Genomic DNA, 20,811 nt, shown 5'->3' on the forward strand with positions numbered 1-20,811 from the left:
AGCAAATCAGTCCTGTAGTGTAGCACTTCCGTAGTGACCACTTCCGTATTGAGCGAGTCACTGGTACTTCCTGCTTTAGTTTTGTACATTCATTCCTGTATCCTCGAGCAAAAACGGACTAATATAAGTATAAAGAGGGGTTCCTGCAGATGCAGGAAAGCCCTGAATTGCGGACGGCAGTTGCACCCTTCTCAAAGATATTGGTAGGCTAACTACAGGTAACTACCAAAATAAAGGTAACACAAAAATAAAGAGTCTTAATAGGGCATTGGGCCACCATGATCCATCAGAACAGCTTCAATGCACTTTGGTATAGATTTTGTGTCTGAAACTCCTTTGGAGGGATGTGACACAATTCTTCCACAATCAATTCCATAATTTGGTGTTGTGTTGATGGAAAAAGCTGTCAGGCGCCGCTCAGAAAACGCTGTCTCAGGTGTGTGATCTGGTCACACACCTATACAGTTGGTTTGAGATCTGGTCACACACCTGTACAGTAGGTGGCGGAATGCACATATAATTGTTGTGAATGCCATATCTCTCTCTCTCGCTCGCTCGCACGCACGCACGCACGCACACACACACACACACACACACATGCTCCTTTGAGACCCCTCTTTCAAGGTCACTGAGATACAGTATCTTCTACCCATGGTAGCCAAAATAATGGACAACTGGGCATTATGACCCTAAGCATAATGGGATGTTAATTGCTTAATTAATGCAGGAACCACACCTGTGTGGAAGCACCTGCTTTCATTAAACTTTGTAGCCTGCCCCTCATTTACTCAAGTGTTTCCTTTATTTTGGCAAATAGCCTACCTGTATCTCCTATCTGTGGCAATGATGTCCATGATGATTTGAAATTGTCACAAGATGGCGGTATTGCACTGATAGATGTGTTTACTGCCAATGAGTTATGATAAGCTTAAACGGCTGTGCATCTGAGAATTTAGGACGTTTTTTTTTATCTCGCTCTCTTACTGGTGGTGATTAACGTTGAAGGACGCCTAGCAGCACTTTGTGCAGCCAGCCGCTCCCTATGCCCGTGGACCCGTAGTCCTTATCCACCTCAGTGCTCAAGTGGAAGTCCTCCTAGCCGGATGAGAGACGGGTCCAGGCACGTTCACAACGCAGATAACTAAAAAAGACAACGGGAATAGAGGAGCCTCTTTTCAACTGAAGGGATATTCCCGGGATTCTTCACTTTCCTCCAGAGTGGATTAAGGAACAACATTTCCAATTCAGAGGCAAGTAGAATATTATAATTTCACATGTGCCACACTATGTAGACTAGCACATTAAATGCTAGCCTTACATCTAGTGTTTGCAACTTTTTTTGTATCACTTCAATGTTACTTTGTAGCCTAATTGACTATTCCGCGTTGGTTGCAGAATCTGAGAGAATCGGACTAAACCCAAATGATATTACGTGTCTATGCAGTAGCCTTATTCCCCATTATTTACACTGCAGTCACTAGTCCCTGGGCGTTTATGGTGAAGGTTTTAACATATCTTATTCTGTTCTTCCTTAGTTGATTTGTCCTACTTGTGCAACTCTAATGCCACGTAACATTTTGCGTTAGACTACCCCCTAAATGTTTGACGCATCCTTACTTTTTTGTCTTTGAATACGTGTAGTTTGTTTGGTTGGCGTAATGGTTTTGCAATACTTTTTTACTGATAATCGTTTCTGACCATTCATTCCCTGAGCCCTTGTTCTATTTCGGGGGGGGGGGGGGGGGGGGTATTTTTTATTTGCGAAGAGATTGGTAAACTACTCTCAGGAGGGGTGGTTTTACTTTCGTTACTTGTCTCCCCTCGTCCAAACCTATGGCGATTGTGTATTGTTAATCAATAATGTGAACATCTGCTGTTGCGCTGAAGCAGAACACAACGTTGAGAGAACGGTGCTTTTATTGAGATTTGTAGGACAAGGGTGAAGAAAGCTGTGCAACTTTTCTAAGACAAAGTAGATGACTTGTCGTAGAGTTCATGCACTCACGTGGCTATGTTAGTGTCCTTACTGTGGTCCACACTTCACTAGCCTACAAGAATGTGATTTCACACACAAATAATTTACTTTAGTTGCAGACACTTTGAAATAGCCTACCCTTTTAATGAATTAGACACAACCTACAGTGATTGCATTACTTTTTGAATTTCTTACTGTACTTACTGCCTACTGTACCACGCCATCAACTTTTTAAAGCATAAAAATATTTTTTTGTTCTCTGAGAAACATCCCAGAGGTTCTCTACTTTTCCTCCTCCTGTGAGTCCCTTATTACAGTCTATTCAGAAAGTATTCAGACCCATTTACTTTTTCCACATTTTGTTATGTTACAGCCTTATTCAAAAATGTATTAAACTATATTTTTTTCCTCATCAGTCTACACACAATACCCCATAATGACAAAGTGATATCAGGTTTTTAGAAGTTTTTGCTTTGTCATTTTGGGGTCTTGTGTAGATTGAGGGGGGGGGGGGGAACAATTTTAAATGTGGAAAAAGTCAAGTCTGAATACTTTCCTAATGCACTGTAGCAGGGGCCAGACATCCATATGACCTTGGAATTTTGGATCATGGAAGGCCCAATAACATGAACAAAAATTGGTTTAGGTCTGCATTTTCTAATGTAGCTTGGTAGTTCAGATGCAACCAGGGTCTGGGTCTCATGTGATTTTAATTTTAAGTACTGGAACCTCACAGGGATTTGAACCCAAGGTCTCTTGTCACTGTGCTTCATACAAAGGAGAATTGCCTCCTGTTTTGTTTTCTGGACTCAACTTTGTCTGTTTAGGGAATAGGTTATTCTGTGTCACACAGCATGCCTAACAACAGAAAGGGAAAGCCCAATTTAAAAAAACAACAACTTTCTAGTACCCTTGAAGATCAGTAGCTATGTTTGAAATGCCACTACAGAGTGCTGCTATCAAAGACACTGGTTCAGATGAACTAATTGATTCCAGGCTGACTGCTCATACAGGTCATGTATAGTCTATTATAGATAGGATAAAGGATCTATGCTATAGTCTCTTCAGCTGTTCACTGCCAAAAGACCAAATTGAATTGCTCATAAAAATACCAAATGGACATTGTAGTTATGACAATGGGGAATGGCACACTCAGCCCATGTGCACCATAAGTCTATCCAGCAAGCCAAGAACAGTTCCCCTTTTCTCTATTACTGTGGTTTCATCAGCTATGACACTGCCTTCATGAGCCTAGTCACCTTTTAATTAGTGGGACTGATCAAACAAACAGGCATATGTGGATGGTGCGGCGCTGCCCCAAAGTTTGGGGAGTTTGTCTCAATGGCTGTTTATTTACCCACCTGGGGACAATATATCGGAAGCACAGCTAGGTGAATTGCTTTTGATAAGGAAATTAGTGTTGTCTCATTTGTATCTTGCTATTTGTCTAGTATTTGCATAGTTTATGCCAGTGTTTTCCACCATTATTTGTGTTCGGCAGTGGTCGAAAAAGTACCCCATTTTCATACTTGAGTAAAAGTATAGATATTTACTCAAGTGAAAGTCACCCAGTAAATTACTACTTGAGTAAAAGTCTTTGGTTTTAAATATACTTAAGTAGGGGAGTTTCAAAAGTAAAAGCAGAAGTAAAAGTAAATTTAATAGCTAAAATGTACTTAAGTATCAATAGTAAAAGTATAAATAATTTAAATTTCCTTATATTAAGTAAAGCAGACGGCACCATTTTCTTGTTTTTAAAATGTATGTATAGCCAGGGGCTCACTCCAACACTCGGACATTATTTACAAAAGCAATTGTATTTAGTGAGTCTGCCAGGCCAGAGGCAGTAGGGATGACCACGTGTTCTCTTGATAAGTGTGTGAATTTGACAATGTTCCTGTCCTGCTAAGCATTCAAAAGTACTTTTGGTTGTCAGGGAAAATGTATGGAGTAAAAAGTACAATATTGTCTTTTGGAATGTAGTGAAGTAAAAGTTGTCAAATGTAAAGTACAGATATCCCCAAAAACGACTTAAGTAGTACTTTTAAAGTATTTTTACTTAAATAACTACAATCAGTTAGCAAGTCGGAAATGTCCTAGTTCCGACTAGCACGTGAACGCAGCATTAGCTCTGCCCCAAGAGGTGGTTGTGAGGGTGATGGAGAGGCTCAACTCTTCTGTCCACTTCAACTGTGAGAGATCGATACATATACAGTTGAAGTCCAAAGTTTACATACACTTAGGTTGGAGTCATTAAAACTAGTTTTTCAACCACTCCACAGATTTCTTGTAAACAAACTATAGTTTTAGCAAGTCGGTTAGGACATCTACTTTGTGCATGACACAAGTCATTTTTCAAAAAATTGTTTACAGACAGATTATTTCACTTATAATTCACTGTATCACAATTCCAGTGGGCCAGATGTCTACATGCACTAAGTTGACTGTGCCTTTAAACAGCTTGGAAAATTCCAGAAAATGGTGTAATGGCTTTAGAAGCTTCTGATAGGCTAATTGATATAATTTGAGTCAATTGGAGATGTACCTGTGGATGTATTTCAAGGCCTACCTTCAAACTCAATGCCTCTTTGCTTGACATGGGGAAATCAAATTTACTTATCAGCTGATGTAAGAAGGGCTTTATATCTGTGCTGTACAGAAACCCAGCCTAAAACCCCAAACAGCAAGCAATGCAGGTGTAGAGGCACAACCTAAATCAGCCAAGACCTCAGAATTTTTTTGGGGACCTCCACAAGTCTGTTTCATCCTTGGGAGCATTTTTCAAACGCCTGAAGGTACCACGTTCATCTGTACAAACAATAGTACGCAAGTACAAACACCATGGGACCACGCAGCCGTCATTCGGCTCAGGAAGGAGATGTGTTCTGTCTCCTAGAGATGAACGTACTTTGGTGCGAAAAGTGCAAATCAATCCCAGAACAACAGCAAAGGACCTTGTGAAGATGCTGGAGGAAACGGGTACAAAAGTATCTATATCCACAGTAAAACGAGTCCTATATCGACATAACCTGAAAGGCCGCTCAACAAGGAAGAAGCCACTGCTCCAAAACCTCCATAAAAAAGCCAGACTACGGTTTGCAACTGCACATGGGGACAAAGATTGTACTTTTTGGAGAAATGTCCTCTGTTCTGATGAAACAAATTGAACTGTTTGGCCATAATGACCATCATTATGTCAAGGTATTGAAGTGGCCATCACAAAGCCCTGACCTCAATCGCATAGAACATTTGTGGGCAGAACTGAAACGTGTGAGCAAGGAGGCCTCAAACCTGACTCAATTACACCAGCTCTGTCAGGAGGAATGGGCCAAAATTCACCCAACTTCGTGTGGGAAGCTTGTGGAAGGCTACCTGAAACGTTTGACTTAAGTTAAACAATTTAAAGGCAATGCTATGAAATACTAATTGAGTGTATGTAAACTTCTGACACACTGGCAATGTGATGAAAGAATTAAAACCTGAAATAAATAATTTTTCTACTATTATTCAGAAATTTCACATTCTTCAAATAAATTGGTGATCCTAACTGACCTAAGACAGGGAATTTTTACCACGATGAATAAATGTCAGGAATTGTGGAACTGAATTTAAATGTATGTAAACTTCCGACTTCAACTGTATATTTATGAAAGCCCATTCCCTGAGCATTCCCTGTTTCATCATAGAATGCTCATGTTCTAAAGGGGAATGTCAAAGTTATATCTGGGAATGCTTGTGTTCCATTTCCCTTGGTGCTAGCTGTTCCTGGTTGGCATCTCCAATATGTAGAATGTGGGATAGGCTTTTGGTAAATGTTTTTCAAGGATGGGACCATCACAGGAGGAGGCTACATATGTAGGGATATCCTCTTTACTACTAGAAGTGGTATAGGCTGACAGACTAGTGTGTTTCCTATGTTGTTTATCTGACTCAAACAATTCATAAAAAAATACGTACCTTATCAGCAAGGGAACAGCAAGATGATTTGTTGAAGGGACTGTCAGTCACCAGATTTAAGATTTGTACAAATTGAAACCCTTGAACTCCTGTGTAATGCCTCATCTCCCTACAGGAAGTATTACTGTTCAACTTGATTCAATGCTACTAAAATCCAGGGCAGCTGCTTTTCCCATTCAGTTGCTGAAACTAAGCCTCAGCAGAGCTACATACTGTACTGTAGCCCACGACAAGACTTCACTGCACAAAACCTGCAAATGTAAGGTACATTCATTGAGGTAGTGTAGTATTTAAGTTTGCTCTCTCAGCTTGTGTGTGGCTGGCAAACCTAGAACATGTTGTGTCACAGAAGTATTTTGTATCCAATAAATCAAGGAATGGGGGGCACTATGAAGTTAATGGCAATAACCTGGCCTCCCACAGGGCAGCATAGGATGTTGTGGCTGTGCGTGTTGTACCCTGTTATGGCAATACTTTTGAGAGGCACATGTGCAGGGAGTGAGAGTGTGGAGGGAGGCAGGGACTGGGACCAGGGGTATTAACCCTGTGGGGTTGTTAGTTGGTAGCTAAAATCCATCAGGTCTGGTGCAGCACTTGGATTGAACAGGACAGCCCCCATATAAACATTTCAAGGCAGGGCCACGGCATAAAGGGGCGTCGTAGAGGAACCCTTATTTCCACTCTCGCACTACACAGCTGATTCAAATAATCAAAGCTTGATGAGTTGTGTAGTGATAGGGCAACATCCAAAATGTGCACCCAAGGGGGGCCCCAGGACCAAGTGTGGGAACCCTGCTCTAGCAGACCAACAGCACACCCCGAAATCATCTGCAGCAGTAGTGATCATCACTTGAGGCTAACAGGGCTCATTGGGTGGACTAGTGGTGATTGTGAGGGAGGTAGGGACCACTACCCCGCTGTCTCTCACTGTCAACAAGGCAAATAGATTTGCTGTGTGGTGGTGGTGCTCTCTAGTTGGGACCTTTTTGTTTGTTGGGAACAGGCATGGTTGGTTGCTTTGCTGAAGGGAAAATGAGAGTAAATAGCTGGTCCTAACCTACCCTCTATAAAACACCTCCAGCAAAAATGACAACCATTTATTTAATATTAACTTTCAAACTAATGTCAAGTCCTAATAAATTCCCTGTTGCCCCAGGAAGGACTCTGACTTCGGCTCTGACAGGGAATGTTAAAGCTGTAGACTATAAGTTGTTGTTCATGAATGTTTTGCTGTACCAAGTCAATTACCCTTTTATCAGCACTTTACATTCACTTTCAACTAGGGATGCACGATATATTGGATGTCAAAGCTGCTGTGCATAGTATACCTATATAACGTAGATACATGACGTATTGACGCCACGTAAAATTTTGCACTACACGTGCAACACAGCATTCCTGACCTAGCCCACAATGTCTGCTGTGTGGATCGAGCAGTCAACAAGTCGAGCAGTCATTTGAAAGGGTAAGACAATTTAGGCGAGACAACTCAAAGGCGAAATCCATTAAAGCAAATATTTATTTTTTTAAAGGATTTTTTAAATTTCACCTTTATTTAACCAGGTAGGCTAGTTGAGAACAAGTTCTCATTTACAACTGCGACCTTGCCAAGATAAAGCAAAGCAGTGTGACACAGACAACAACACAGAGTTACACATGGAATAAACGATAAACAAGCCAATAACACAATAAACAAGTCAATGACACAGTAGAAACAAATAAAGTCGAAATACAGTGTGTGCAAAAGGCATGAGGCGGTAGGCAATAAATAGGCCATAGTAGCGAAGAATTACAATTTAGCAGATTAACACGAGTGATAAATGAGCAGATGATGTGCAAGTGGAGATACTGGTGTGCAAAAGAGCAGAAAAGTAAATAAAAACATTATGGGATTGAGGTAGGTAGATTGGGTGGGCTATTTACAGATGGACTATGTACAGCTGCAGCGATCGGTTAGGTCCTCAGATAGCTGATGTTTAAAGTTAGTGAGGGAAATGTAAGTCTCCAGCTTCAGTGATTTTTGCAATTCGTTCCAGTCATTGGCAGCAGAGAACTGGAAGGAAAGGCGGCCAAATGAGGTGTTAGCTTTGGGGATGACCAGTGAAATATGCCTGCTGGAGCGCGTGCTACAGGTGGGTGTTGCTATGGTGACCAGTGAGCTGAGCTAAGGCGGGACTTTACCTAGCAAAGACTTATAGATGACCTGGAGCCAGTGGGTTTGGCGACTCATATGAAGCGAGGGCCAGCCGACTAGAGCATACAGGTCGCAGTGGTGGGTGGTATAAGGTGATTTGGTAACAAAACCGATGGCACTGTGATAGACTGCATCCAGTTTGCTGAGTAGAGTATTGGAAGCTATTTTGTAGATGACATCGCCGAAGTCGAGAATTTGTAGGATAGTCAGTTTTACTAGGGTAAGTTTGGCGGCGTGAGTGAAGGAGGCTTTGTTGTGAAATAGAAAGCCGACTCTAGATTTGATTTTGGATTGGAGATGTTTGATATGAGTCTGGAACGAGAGTTTACAGTATAGCCAGACACCTAGGTATTTATAGTTGTCCACATATTCTTGGTCAGAACCGTCCAGGGTGATGATGCTAGTCGGGCGGGTGGGTGCGGGCAGCGAACGGTTGAGAAGCATGCATTTGGTTTTACTAGCGTTTTAAGAGCAGTTGGAGGCCACGGAAGGAGTGTTGTATGGCATTGAAGCTCGTTTGGAGGTTAGTTAGTACAGTGTCCAAGGAAGGGCCGGAAGTATATAGAATGGTGTCGTCTGCGTAGAGGTGGAGCAGGGAATCACCCGCAGCAAGAGCGACATCATTGATATTTATACAGAGAAAAGAGTCGGCCCGAGAATTGAACCCTGTGGCACCCCCATAGACTGCCAGAGGTCCGGACAACAGGCCCTCCGATTTGACACACTGAACTCTGTCTGCAAAGTAGTTGGTGAACCAGGCGAGGCAATCATTTGAGAAACCAAGGCTGTTGAGTGCCGATAAGAATACAGTGATTGACAGAGTCGAAAGCCTTGGCCAGGTTGTTGAAGACGGCTGCACAGTACTGTCTTTTATCGATGGCGGTTATGATATCGTTTAGTACCTTGATCGTGGCTGAGGCTCGGAAACTGGATTGCACAGCAGGGAAGGTACGGTGGGATTCGAAATGGACAGTGATCTGTTTATTAACTCTGCTTTCGAAGACTTTTTAGAGAGGCAGGGCAGGATAGATATAGGTCTGTAGCAGTTTGGGTCTAGTGTCACCCCCTTTGAAGAGGGGGATGTCCGCGGCAGCTTTCCAATCTTTGGGGATCTTGGACGATACGAAAGAGAGATTGAACAGGCTGGTAATAGGGGTTGCAACAATGGCGGCGGATAGTTTTAGAAAGAGAGGGTCCAGATTGTCTAGCCCAGCTGATTTGTACTGGTCCAGGTTTTGAAGCTCTTTCAGAACATTTGCTATCTGGATTTGGGTGAAGGAGAAGCTGCGGGGGGGAATTGTAATGGAATTATAATGGAATTCATTGCCCTTGACAATCAATCGTTCTCGGCCGTGGGTGATGTTGGCTTTCGTCGACTGGTCGAGCAACGGTACACACTACCAAGTGCGTTATTTTTCAGATCTTGCCCTACCGGAGTTACACAGTAATAGCATCACTGCTTTTAGTTTCACGAAATACATACTATGGAACGCCGTTTGGGTCTTTGCGTGTCAAAGAAAGATACAGTAGCACTGTCAAAGCTGTACAAAAACGTCTGCAAACAACGGCCTCGAACGATGTGTTTACAGTACCCGCGTTGGAAATAAAGCATTATTTGTTCGACCGCAACTTCTGGGGTAGCTAGCTTTAGCTTGGTACCTAACTAGCACCAATACAACCAGCCTGAAAACAATGACCAGTAGAAACTGCAGTCATTTTTATTATTCTTAGCAATGATTTAGGAATCCTTGTAAGTATTGTTGTTTGCCTATTGAAACAATAAATAGCTAGCCAGCTACTTAACCCTGTTGCCCAAAGCTAACGTTATAAGCAGCCAGCTAGCTTCATCTGGCTAGTGACGGACGACCGGATCGGGTTGTGTGTTGTTAAGCTAGCCACAATAAGGATTAGGCACAAGAGGAATTTCCAGTTTAACTTCAAAATAAAAGTACGTCATTGACAGGGATGCAAATTAATACAAATTGTAGAATTATACCATACTCTTATTTATGAAGGTTAACCGCAAAGTCCACTATTGTGGCTAATCTGTATTGTGGCTAGCGTCACATATATGGATCCGACCACCATTAATAAAATAAGAACTGTCTTATATATTAGGGTTATTTTAGATAACTAGATTGTCGGTTTTGCTATGTTTTGGGGGACGAATACTGTTTGCACCATGAGGTAGCTATGTTTTTTTTAATGACCAGCACTGTAGGTGCGCGAGACAACTTTACCAGCATCATAGCAATCGTATCGATGAATCGTCATGACATATGTATGAAATACGAGTGATGGTGTAATAACTACTTAAAAGATTAATGAACGCGGTAAATTATTATGTGACGTGCAGTCATATTCAGATCCTGATTGGTCAACAAGCTTATTTGACGTGTATCTTTTTTGACACGCAAAGACCCAAACGGCGTTCCATAGAAATTCTGGTTTAGAATGAAACGACTGAACAAATGAACAACGAAATGGCACAGCAAGTAAGTGAAAGAAATAGGTTTTGATTATGTTTTACTGGTAATGGGAACATGCATAAATGCCAACAAAATAACTTTTTGGTGTGTGTGTAACCTTAACTAGGCAAGTCAGTTGGGAACAAATTCTTATTTACAATGACGGCCCGCACGACGCTGGGCCAATTGTGCACCGCCCTGTGGGACTCCCTATCACGGCTGGATGTGATACAGCCTGGATTCGAACCAGGGACTGTAGTGACACCTCTTGCGCTGAGATGCAGTGCCTTGGACCGCTCTGTGTGTGTGTGTGTTAACTATTTAACTGTACTAGAATGCTTAAAAGATGACTAAGATGTCATATCGGTACATCACTACTTTCAATGTATTATGATTATTTATGAGTTGTGTGTCTTTTGACCAGACTTGTTGCCTAACCTTTGAGTTTCTAAGGAGTTTCTATGAATGTTATTTCTAAGTGTCTCTGTCAGCTCTACTGTACAAGGCAATTCCACTGTAACAGAATGATGCTGAAACTAAGATTCTTTACTTTAAAATGTATGTCACACAAAAATCAATGATTGCAAAGTTGAACCATACAACTCTGTGCACAAGGACGACTTAACAATTTCCACTAACACTTTTAGAAACACATTTACTTGAAAAGTGCAGATGCATATTTTGGTAACAGAATGATGGCACATAGCACCAACTGTCATTCTGTTGGTGGCAAATTCTCAGCGGAAATTTTTAAAAGTAGTCCTTATGCATAGAGTTGTATGGTTTAACTTTGCAATCATCGGCTTTTGAAAAATCTGAGTCTGCATCATTCTGTTACCGTGGACTTGCCCTATATCAGATCATGTTGTTCTTGACTGTCATGGCCAGCAGTATTCTTTTTAAAGAATTACAGTTCTAATAGGCTAGGTGTAATTGAGCTAGACATTACAATTATGATTATTTTCTGAAGGAGGAGTATATTGTATTCAGTTGCATGACTCGCCAGAGCGAGTTTACCACACAAAGTAATGTCATTTAGGAGAAATGGGCCTGTATTATGTTCTCGCTCTCTGACTGTACTCTGATAGACCGGTTACTGGAGTCAACCGCACTAATGTTGTGCAAACACAAGTATGATGCACAGATCTGGAATCATGGCCAAATGCCACTAGTCCCTATATAGTGCACTACTTTTGACCAGAGCCCTATGGGTAGTGTACTATAGTATGTAGGGAATAGGGTGCCATTTGTGATGAAGCCATGACCAAGTGCCAAGATGCTTAATCATTCCTTCCTGATAACGATCACAACATGCATCATTTCAAGTCGAATGGCCTTCTGAGCACACTAAGTATTCCCATGATGAATCCAGATCCACTCCTAGAGAAATCCTCTCACCATCACTGTTTGTCAGTTCATTCAGTGGCGTTAAGCAGTTTATAAATGCAGGGAAGGAGGAATGATACACACAACTCCATGCTCTAGTATTGCAGGTCATTGTCCTAGCCTTCCGTTCCTCTTATCCTCCTCCACCAACCCCCCTCCCAATGATGCATCTCTCTCTCCCTGCTTTACTAAAGCTCCTCAGCATGCCTTACCGACTGCCTCGTCTCTTTGTTTTTAATCGCTGTGATTGCCAACAAGCTGTGATGTTATCTCACAACCTCTGTCCCTACCATGGGATTTGCAGTCAATTAAATGCAATAATGAACTTTATCATTTGTTTGCTTAAGCTGCACTATCATGCAAAGGTAGACTGGCGCTTAGGTTCGTCTGGCTCGTGGTGTATCATACTGATTATGAATGTTTTTGTTGACCTTTTTTAATTTGTTTTTCATTTAGATTACATTTATAAAGGTGAAATTGTAGTATGGTTGAACATGTACATCAGGCTTCCTTTCAAGTCAATATCCAGCAGCTAGACATTTTTAATTTGGCACTATGCTTTGCATAGTTACATTTTCTTTTATATAGCCTTGTGTGTGTTGCTCTGCCCGAGGGTGTGACGGACTGAATTCTTTCACACCACGCTATGTGAGTGGAAATCTCTTATGCCCCCAGTCCAGGAACCTTTAATTATACATTATTTTCGCTGCTCTCATCTTGAAATATGGGGCAATGTCAAACGCTGGAGGTGAGCCAGCACCAATATTATCTAGGTGACTTGTTTTGTAACCCCAGGACCAAGACCTACATGTAACAGTCATTTGAAGTAGACATTTCATATGGCAAAAGCTTTTTTTGATATTTTTAGGCCATGTAATTGAGTTTCTCTTTAATCTTATGGATTATGAATGAGTAAGATGCTTAATATTTTTGTCATACTATGAAATCTATTTGTTGTCGGGACAGAACTGATTTGCTAATGCACTGTAAACTCATCCAATTATGTACATACCCAAATCCTAAGTAGATTTGATCTACAGTTTGACAACACCGCATTGTTTTACTGATTCTCTTGAATTGGCAACAATGTCCATCCCCCCCCCCCTCTCGATAGGATTCGATATGACAGGCAGGCTGCTCCATGTTCAAGCAGTCTCTTTAATGTGGATCCCAGGAAGAATAGCTGCTGCCTCGACAAAAACAACAAATGCATCAATAAAATAGGGTAGTGTGGCTGGCTGCTGCTGGCTCCTGCCTGGCAGGGCAACAGCTCATCCAGATCCTTGTTGAAATCATGAAAAATATTAGCGGAGCAATTCACTCTCAGCTGAAGCTTAAGCCGAAGCTGACATCATACTTTGTATTATTCACAGTGCTTATTCACAGTAGAATAGTTGTTTGATATAGGCTATTTACTTGTCTTTTTTTTTGGGGGGGGGGGCACTTCACAGGAAATGTAATGTTTGATATTTGATTGCAGATGGTGAATTAGTCCCAAAGGTATGGCCCATAAATTAGCAGCAGTAAAGCATACACCAGAGGAGGCTGGTGAGAGGAGCTATAGGAGGATGGGCTCATTGTAATTAATGAAACTGAGTCAAACATATGGTTTCATATGTTTGATACTGTTCCATTTATATATTATTCCAGACATTAAAATGAGCCTGTCCTCCTATAGCTCCGCACACCAGCCTCCACTGGTATGCACCTAGACTAGGCAGTCCCATCCACAGTAGCTGTGGTCTGTTATAAGCTACAGCAAGTCAGGGTCTTATTCATTAGGACACGCAGTAGCAAAATGTGTTTGCATGAAAATTAATGTTTCTTATTGGACAATTCCAGGTAGTCCCTTCACATTTCAGTCTGTGTTGCCTAATGAACATGGCCCAGAGCAGCTGTGGCCTGTTTCTCAGCTACAACCAGAACGGGTGTTGTCTAGCTACCACCAGGTGCAGCGGGGTTCTTCCTGTTAATGTATATTACCTTCCTGCTCTAAATGCTTTTGTGGATTATTATTTCCTCAATTAGTTTGAGAGGGTCCATCTGGTTTAAACTGAGGCAAACCACTCTGCTGTTGTCCCATATCTTCCCACCCAACCCACTGTGAACAGGTAGGCTAATGATGACTGACAGAAGACGAGGCTTACAATTTCAGTTAAACTGGTTTATAACTAAACAGTCTATTTGCGACGATTATAATGGAGCCGACATGTATTAGATAAATAAAGTTCTAAGATATTTCCTTAGAATACATTTTGTTTTCTTGAATTTCCTGATATTTAAGCAATTCAGCTGTTAGCTGCCATCTACAGTGCATTCGGAAAGTATTCAAATCCCTTACATTATTTCACATTTTGTTATGTTAATGCCTTTTTTCAATTTTTATTTTATTTTTAAATGTCCTCACTTGTCATTATGGGGTATTGTGTGTAGATTAAACAAAAACAGGTTTTTAGAAATGTTTGCAAATTGTATAAAAACTGAAATAAAATGTTTTACATAAGTATTCAGACCCTTTACTCAGTACTTTGTTGAAGCACCTTTGGCAGTGATTACAGCCTCAAGTCTTCTTGGGTATGACGCTACAAGCTTGGCACATCTGTATTTGCGGTTTCTCCCATTGTTCTCCGCAGATCCTCTCAAGCTCTCAGGTTGGATGGGGAGCGTCGCTGCGCAGCTATTTTCAGGTCTCTCCAGAGATGTTCGATCGGGTTCAAATCTTGGCTCTGGCTGGGCCACTCAAGGACATTCAAAGAATTGTCCCTGAAGCCACTCCAGCATTGTCTTTGCTGTGTTCTTATGGTTCTTGTCCTGTTGGGAAGTGAACCTTCGCCCCAGTCTGAGGTCCTTAGCGCTCTGGAGCAGGTTTCCATCAAGGATCTCTCTGTACTTTACTCTGTTCATCTTTCCCTCGATCCTGACTAGTCTCCCAGTCCCTGCCGCTGAAAACATCCCCACAGCATGATGCTGGCGTCGGGATGGTGCCAGGTTTCTTCCAGACGTGATGCTTGGCATTCAGGCCAAAGAGTTCAATCTTGGTTTCATCAGACCAGAGAATCTTGTTTCTTACTGTCCTCCAAGAATCTTGTTTCTTACTGCCCTCCAAGCGGGCTGTAATGTGCCTTTTACTGAAAAGTGGCTTCCGTCTGGCCACTCTACCATAAAGGCCTGATTGGTGGAGTGCTGCAGAGATGGTTTTCCTTCTGGAAGTTTCTCCCATCTCCACAGAGGAACTCTAATGCTCTGTCAGTGATCATTGTGTTCTTGCTAAGTTTGGCCGGGAGGCCAGCTCTAAGAAGTGTCTTGGTGGTTCCAAACTTATTCCATTGAAGAATGATGGAGGCCCCTGTGTTCTTGTGGACCTTCAATGTTGCAGAAATATTTTGGTACCCTTCCCCAGATCTGTGCCTCAACACAATCCTGTCTCGGAGCTCTGCGGACAATTCCTTCGACTGCATGGGTTTTTCTCTGACATGCACTGTCAACTTTGGGACCTTATATTATATAGAGCTGGATAGCTAGACAGACACAGGTGTGTGCCTATAATGACCATCATTATGTTTGGAGGAAAACGGTGGAGGCTTGCAAGCCGAAGAACACCATCCCAACCGTGAAGCACTGGGGTGGCAGCATCATGTTGCGGAGGTCCTTTGCTGCAGGAGGGACTGGTGCACTTCACAAAATAGATGGCATCATGAGGGGAATTATGTGGATATATTGAAGCAACATCTCAAGACATCAGTCAGGAAGTTAAAGCTTGGTCGCAAATGGGTCTTCCAAATGGACAATGACCCCAAGCATACTACCAAAGTTGTGGCAAAATGGCTTAAGGACAACAAAGTCAAGGTATTGGAGTGGCCATCACAAAGCCCTGACGTCAATCCTATAGACAATTTGTGGGCAGAACTCAAAAAGCGTGTGCGAGCAAGGAGGCCTACAATCCTGACTCAGTTACACCAGCTCTGTCAGGAGGAATGGGCCTAAATTCACCCAACTTATTGTGGGAAGCTTGTGGAAGGCTACCTGACACGTTTGACCCAAGTTAAACAATTTAAAGGCAGTGCTACCAAATACTAATTGAGTGTGTGTAAACTTCTGACCCACTGGGAATGTGATGAAATAAAATATGAAATAAATCATTCTCTCTACTATTATTCTGACATTCTTAAAATAAAGGGGTGATCCTAACTGACCAAAGACAGGGCATTTTTACTAGGATTAAATCTCAGGAATTGTGAAAAACAGTTTAAATGTCTTTGGCTAAGGTGTATGTTTAACTTCCGACTTCAACTGTATGTCGTGAAGCTAATAGCAGTGACTCTATTCCTGTGTAACTCCGGTAGGGCAACATCTGAAAAATAACGCACTTGGTAGTGTGTACCGGTGCTCGACCAGTCGGCGAAAGCCAACATCACCCACTACAGAGAACGGTTGATTGTCAAGGGCACTGAATTCCATTCTTAGCTTTAATGGATTTCGCCTTTGAGTTGTCTCGCTGAAAATGTTCTTGCTCTTTCAAATGACTGCTCAACTTGTTGAATGCTCGATCCACACAGAAGACATTGTGGGCTAGGTTAGGAATGCTGTGTTGCACGTGTAGCGCAAAATTGTACGTGGTGTCATTACGTCATGTACCTACGTTATATAGGTATGCACGGCAGCGCTGACATCGGTTTTTAACATCGGCGTTAAACTAGATGATGCGCTGATACCGACGTTGTCATTTTTCGTCCGATAGCGATATCTTGCATCCCTAGTTGGAATTGTTTTTCCCAACAGAGCAGTCAGATTTTTTCCCAACAGATATTGGATTATGTCGTTTTTGCAGAAATCTTTACAGGTTACTATGAATTAAGCCTCATGTGTTTGCATTACAAGCACTTGTTGACTTAGTTCTGGGCCCTTTTTCTCAATAGCATCTTAATGTAATAGTACTGATCTAGGATCAGATTTGCCTTTAAAGTCCTAATGAATGAGTTAGAGGGTGGACCTGATCCTAGATCAATACTCCTACTCTGTTTTATGAGTATGGTCCCTGGACAGGAAAGGCAGCTGAAACTAAAACTGCTGTCTCTGTGGGACCTGAAAGCCTGAGGTCTCCAGAGGAGCTCTTGATCAGCCAATAACAAACAGTTCTAAACATATCCCGCAGAGTTTATTTTGAGCTGGCTGTGTTTGTTCAGCGGCGGTTTGGTTTGGGCCCGTTTCATTGGCTGCTCCCTCTGCATGTTGAAATCCTTCGAGTCGGTGGACTCGACACAGTGGACTTGAGAGATTCCTCTGTGAATTATGTAATCGATGAACGGACCTCACACTTGACTTGTGGGTGGGCCATGAACGTCTGCTTTGCTTGAGAGAGGCAGGGTTGGGTTTGCTCCTCAAACTGAGGCTGCGTTCCAAATGGCACCCTATCCTCTATATAGCGTGCTACTTTTTACCAAAGGGCCATATGGGATACACTGACAAAATCTGAAAGTAAAGACCCGATTCGGGTTCAAATGGTTGAAATGACCTCCGAGGCACAAAACCTGGGGAGCGCAGGGCAACTTCCTTTCTTTTACACACACACAGAAGTATGTGACACCCCTTCAAATTAGTGGATTCGGCTATTCCAGCCACACCTGTTGCTGACTGGTGTGTGTGTATAGAATCGAGCACACAGCCATGCAATCTCCATAGACAAACATTGACAGAATGGTTTCACTGAGCAGCTCAGTGACTTTCAACATGACACCGTGATATGCCATCTTTCCAACAAGTCAGTTCGTCAAATTTCTACCATGCTAGAGCTGCCCTGGTCAACTGTAAGTGCTGTTATTGTGAAGTGGAAACGTCTCGGAGCAACAATGGCTCAGCCACGACGTGGTAGGCCACACAAGCTCACAGAACAAGACCGCTGAGTTCTGAAGCGCGTAAAAATCGTCTGTCCTCGGTTACAACACTCACTACCGAGTTCCAAACTGCCTCTGGAAGCAACGTCGGCACTAACTGTTCATCGGCAGCTTCATGAAATGGGTTTCCGTGGCTGAGCAGCCGCACACAAGCCTAAAATCACCATGCATAATGCCAAGCCTCGGCAGGAGTGGTGTAAAGCTCACCGCCATTGGACTCGGTGGCAACGCGTTCTATGGAGTGATGAATCACGCTTCACCGTCTGGCAGTTCGACAGACGAATCATCTGGGTTTGGCGGATGCCAGGAGAATGCTACCTAACCCAATGCATAGTGCCAACTGTAAAGCTTGCTGGAGGAGGAATAATGGTGTGGGGCTGTTTTTCATTGTTTTGCTATGCGCCTTAGTTTCAGTGAAGGGAGATGTTAATGCGACAGCATACAATGAAATTCTAGATTATTCTGCGCTTCCATTTTGTGGCAACAGTTTGGGGAAGGCCCTTTCCTGTTTTCAACATAACAATGTGGAGGCTGTTATAGCAGCAAAGGGGGGACCAACTCCCTATTAATGCCCATGATTTTGGAATGAGATGTTTGACAAGCAGCTGTCCACATACTTTTGGTTGTTTGTGTTTGAGGGGATGGAAAAACTAAGTGTAATCTTTTAAATTACTAAAACCAGATATAAAGTATGTAGAAACCATAATGGACCTAATAATATAATCTTTGGGAACTATCACCAAAATATACGGAAGACAGTCGGGTTGAGTTGAATTCCGAAAAAACTATGAATTTAACAGTTTTAATTCTGTTTAAGCAAAAGAACACATTATCCATGGAAAATACATAGAATTGCAGGAAACTAGCTTCAAAACTGCAACATTTTCTCTCGAATGCATGGCAAAATGTGTAGAATTTCAGGAAATATCTCCACAGTGCCAAGATGAGGAGCCTCAAATGATCTAAAATGTAGCCATGCTGATGGCCGACCTCACTCATTGCCATGCCACGCCCACCATCTAAGCCCCTTTTTGATCCAGATAAAACCCTGGGTAATATTTAGAAAGCAGGGGAGAGATCAGGAGACAAAGACACTGCTGGGGGTTGCGGTTTTTCTGCCTCTTTCCCTGTCCCCTGTGGACACTAATCCTAGCGCTATAGGGCTGACGATAAAGAGGCCTAGGGCCACATTCAAGGCCTTTATATCGGGGATTTGCTGTACCCCAAACTCTGTGCGTTGTTGTAATAGAGGGGCCGGGGTGAAGCGACATGCCCATCGTCTGTTGTCTACAGTTCTCCCGTTTTAACCCAGTCCTTTAGATCAGCAGTAACAACCTACCACGATGCACAAACATGGGATTCTAGGTTGGTTGGGCTTGTGTTTTTCCAAAGGTGACTCTTGTAATATTAGCATAGTTATCACACTAACTGTAAACAAGCTGTGAACATTTTTTGTTTTTACCTGCATCACACTGTACTGCACATAGTTGCTGCCATCATTCTGGGGAAACCAGCACTGTTCTGTAGACATGCATTTCACACTATGCAGAGCAGTCTAAGACGGCCATTTGTAGAAGTCAAATACCATGATGGACCTGGATGAGGCAAGTTAATGTGAGGGGATTACAGAAATTGGATCAGCAGGTAGCACGCTATCTGTTCTGGAGCGCGATGGGTCGGAAGGGGCACTGACGGACTGTCCTTGACACGAATCATCCAGACAGACCACAGCTGGACTACTAGAAGTGGACTATGGACATGGGAGGCTATAGACTTCTATAAGGTGGTGGACTGCCAATCAAGCCCTCCTGTGTATCACTATTCCACATTAGATTGCCACTGCACGAGGATGAGTGCCTAATCATACTTTGTCTAAAGAGTAATGCGTTCACCTAAACAATAATGACAGAAGTTCTAGAGTTATGCATTGACTGACAGATGATAATGTCATCTGAAGCAACTACATACTTTTGCTACCAAATATTGTAGGCACATCCATGTTATCTTGTTTCAACTCTGTCTGTATAATGTATTAAATGTGTTACTTTTCTCTACAGGGGGGATTGCTGATTCCAAAATGGAGGTGAAGACGTCACTTCTAGACAACATGATAGGGGTGGGGGACATGGTCCTGCTAGAACCCCTCAACGAAGACTCCTTCATCGAGAACCTGAGAAAACGCTTCGACCACAATGAGATCTACGTAAGTTCTCCCTCATCTAGTCTGGGTAGCCATTTGATTAGCTGCTCAGGAGTCTTATGGCTTGGGGGTAGAAGCTGTACACAGCCTGGAAGTGTGTTGGGTCATTGTCCTGTTGAAAAACAAATGATAGTCCCACTAAGCTCAAACCAGTTGGGATGGTTTATCGCTGCAGAATGCTGTGGTATCCATGCTGCTTAAGTGTGTCTTGCAATCTAAATAATTCACTGACAGTGTCACCAGCAAAGCACCATCACACCACCACCATACTTCACGGTGGGAACAACACAAGCGGAGATCATCCGTTCACCTACTCTGCATCTCACAAAGACACGGGGGTTGGACTCATCAGACCAAAGAACAGATTTCCACCGGTCTAATGTCCATTGCTTGCGTTTCTTGGCCCAAGCAAGTCTCTTCTTCTTATTGGTGTCCTTTGGTAGTAGTTTTCTTTTGCAGCAATTCGACCATGAAGGCCTGATTCCCACAGTCTCCTCTGAACAGTTGATTCTTGAGATGTCTTACTTGAACTCTGAAGCATTTATTTGGGCTGCAATTTCTGTGTCTGGTAACTCTAATGAACTTATCCTCTGCAGCAGAGGTAACTGTGGGTCTTCCTTTCCTGTGGCGGTCCTCATCAGAGCTAGTTTCATCATAGCGCTTGATGGTTTCAAAGTTCTTAAAATGTTCTTAAAATGTTCCTGATTGACTGACCTTCATGTCTTAAAGTAATGAGACTG

General features: G+C 42.5%; 1 protein-coding gene across 4 annotated transcripts in view; it reads left to right on the forward strand.

Annotated features, from left to right (window-relative positions):
• Positions 1-967: 967 nt before the first annotated feature.
• LOC111959417 (unconventional myosin-Ib) overlaps positions 968-20,811 on the forward strand; it is a 151,688-nt gene continuing 131,844 nt past the window's right edge. For 2 of the 4 annotated variants that reach the window (XM_023980941.2, XM_023980942.2), the window contains exons 1-2: positions 969-1,250; positions 19,929-20,074. In XM_023980941.2, coding sequence (XP_023836709.2) covers positions 19,949-20,074 — 126 coding nt within the window. In that variant the 5' untranslated portion in view covers positions 969-1,250; positions 19,929-19,948. Of the gene's footprint in view, positions 1,251-19,928; positions 20,075-20,811 lie in introns of all 4 variants that reach the window. The other 2 variants (XM_023980940.2, XM_023980943.2) reach the window with 2 other exon arrangements.

The sequence above is a fragment of the Salvelinus sp. IW2-2015 genome, linkage group LG36 (genome assembly GCF_002910315.2).
Source record: "Salvelinus sp. IW2-2015 linkage group LG36, ASM291031v2, whole genome shotgun sequence".
NCBI lineage: Eukaryota > Metazoa > Chordata > Actinopteri > Salmoniformes > Salmonidae > Salvelinus > Salvelinus sp. IW2-2015.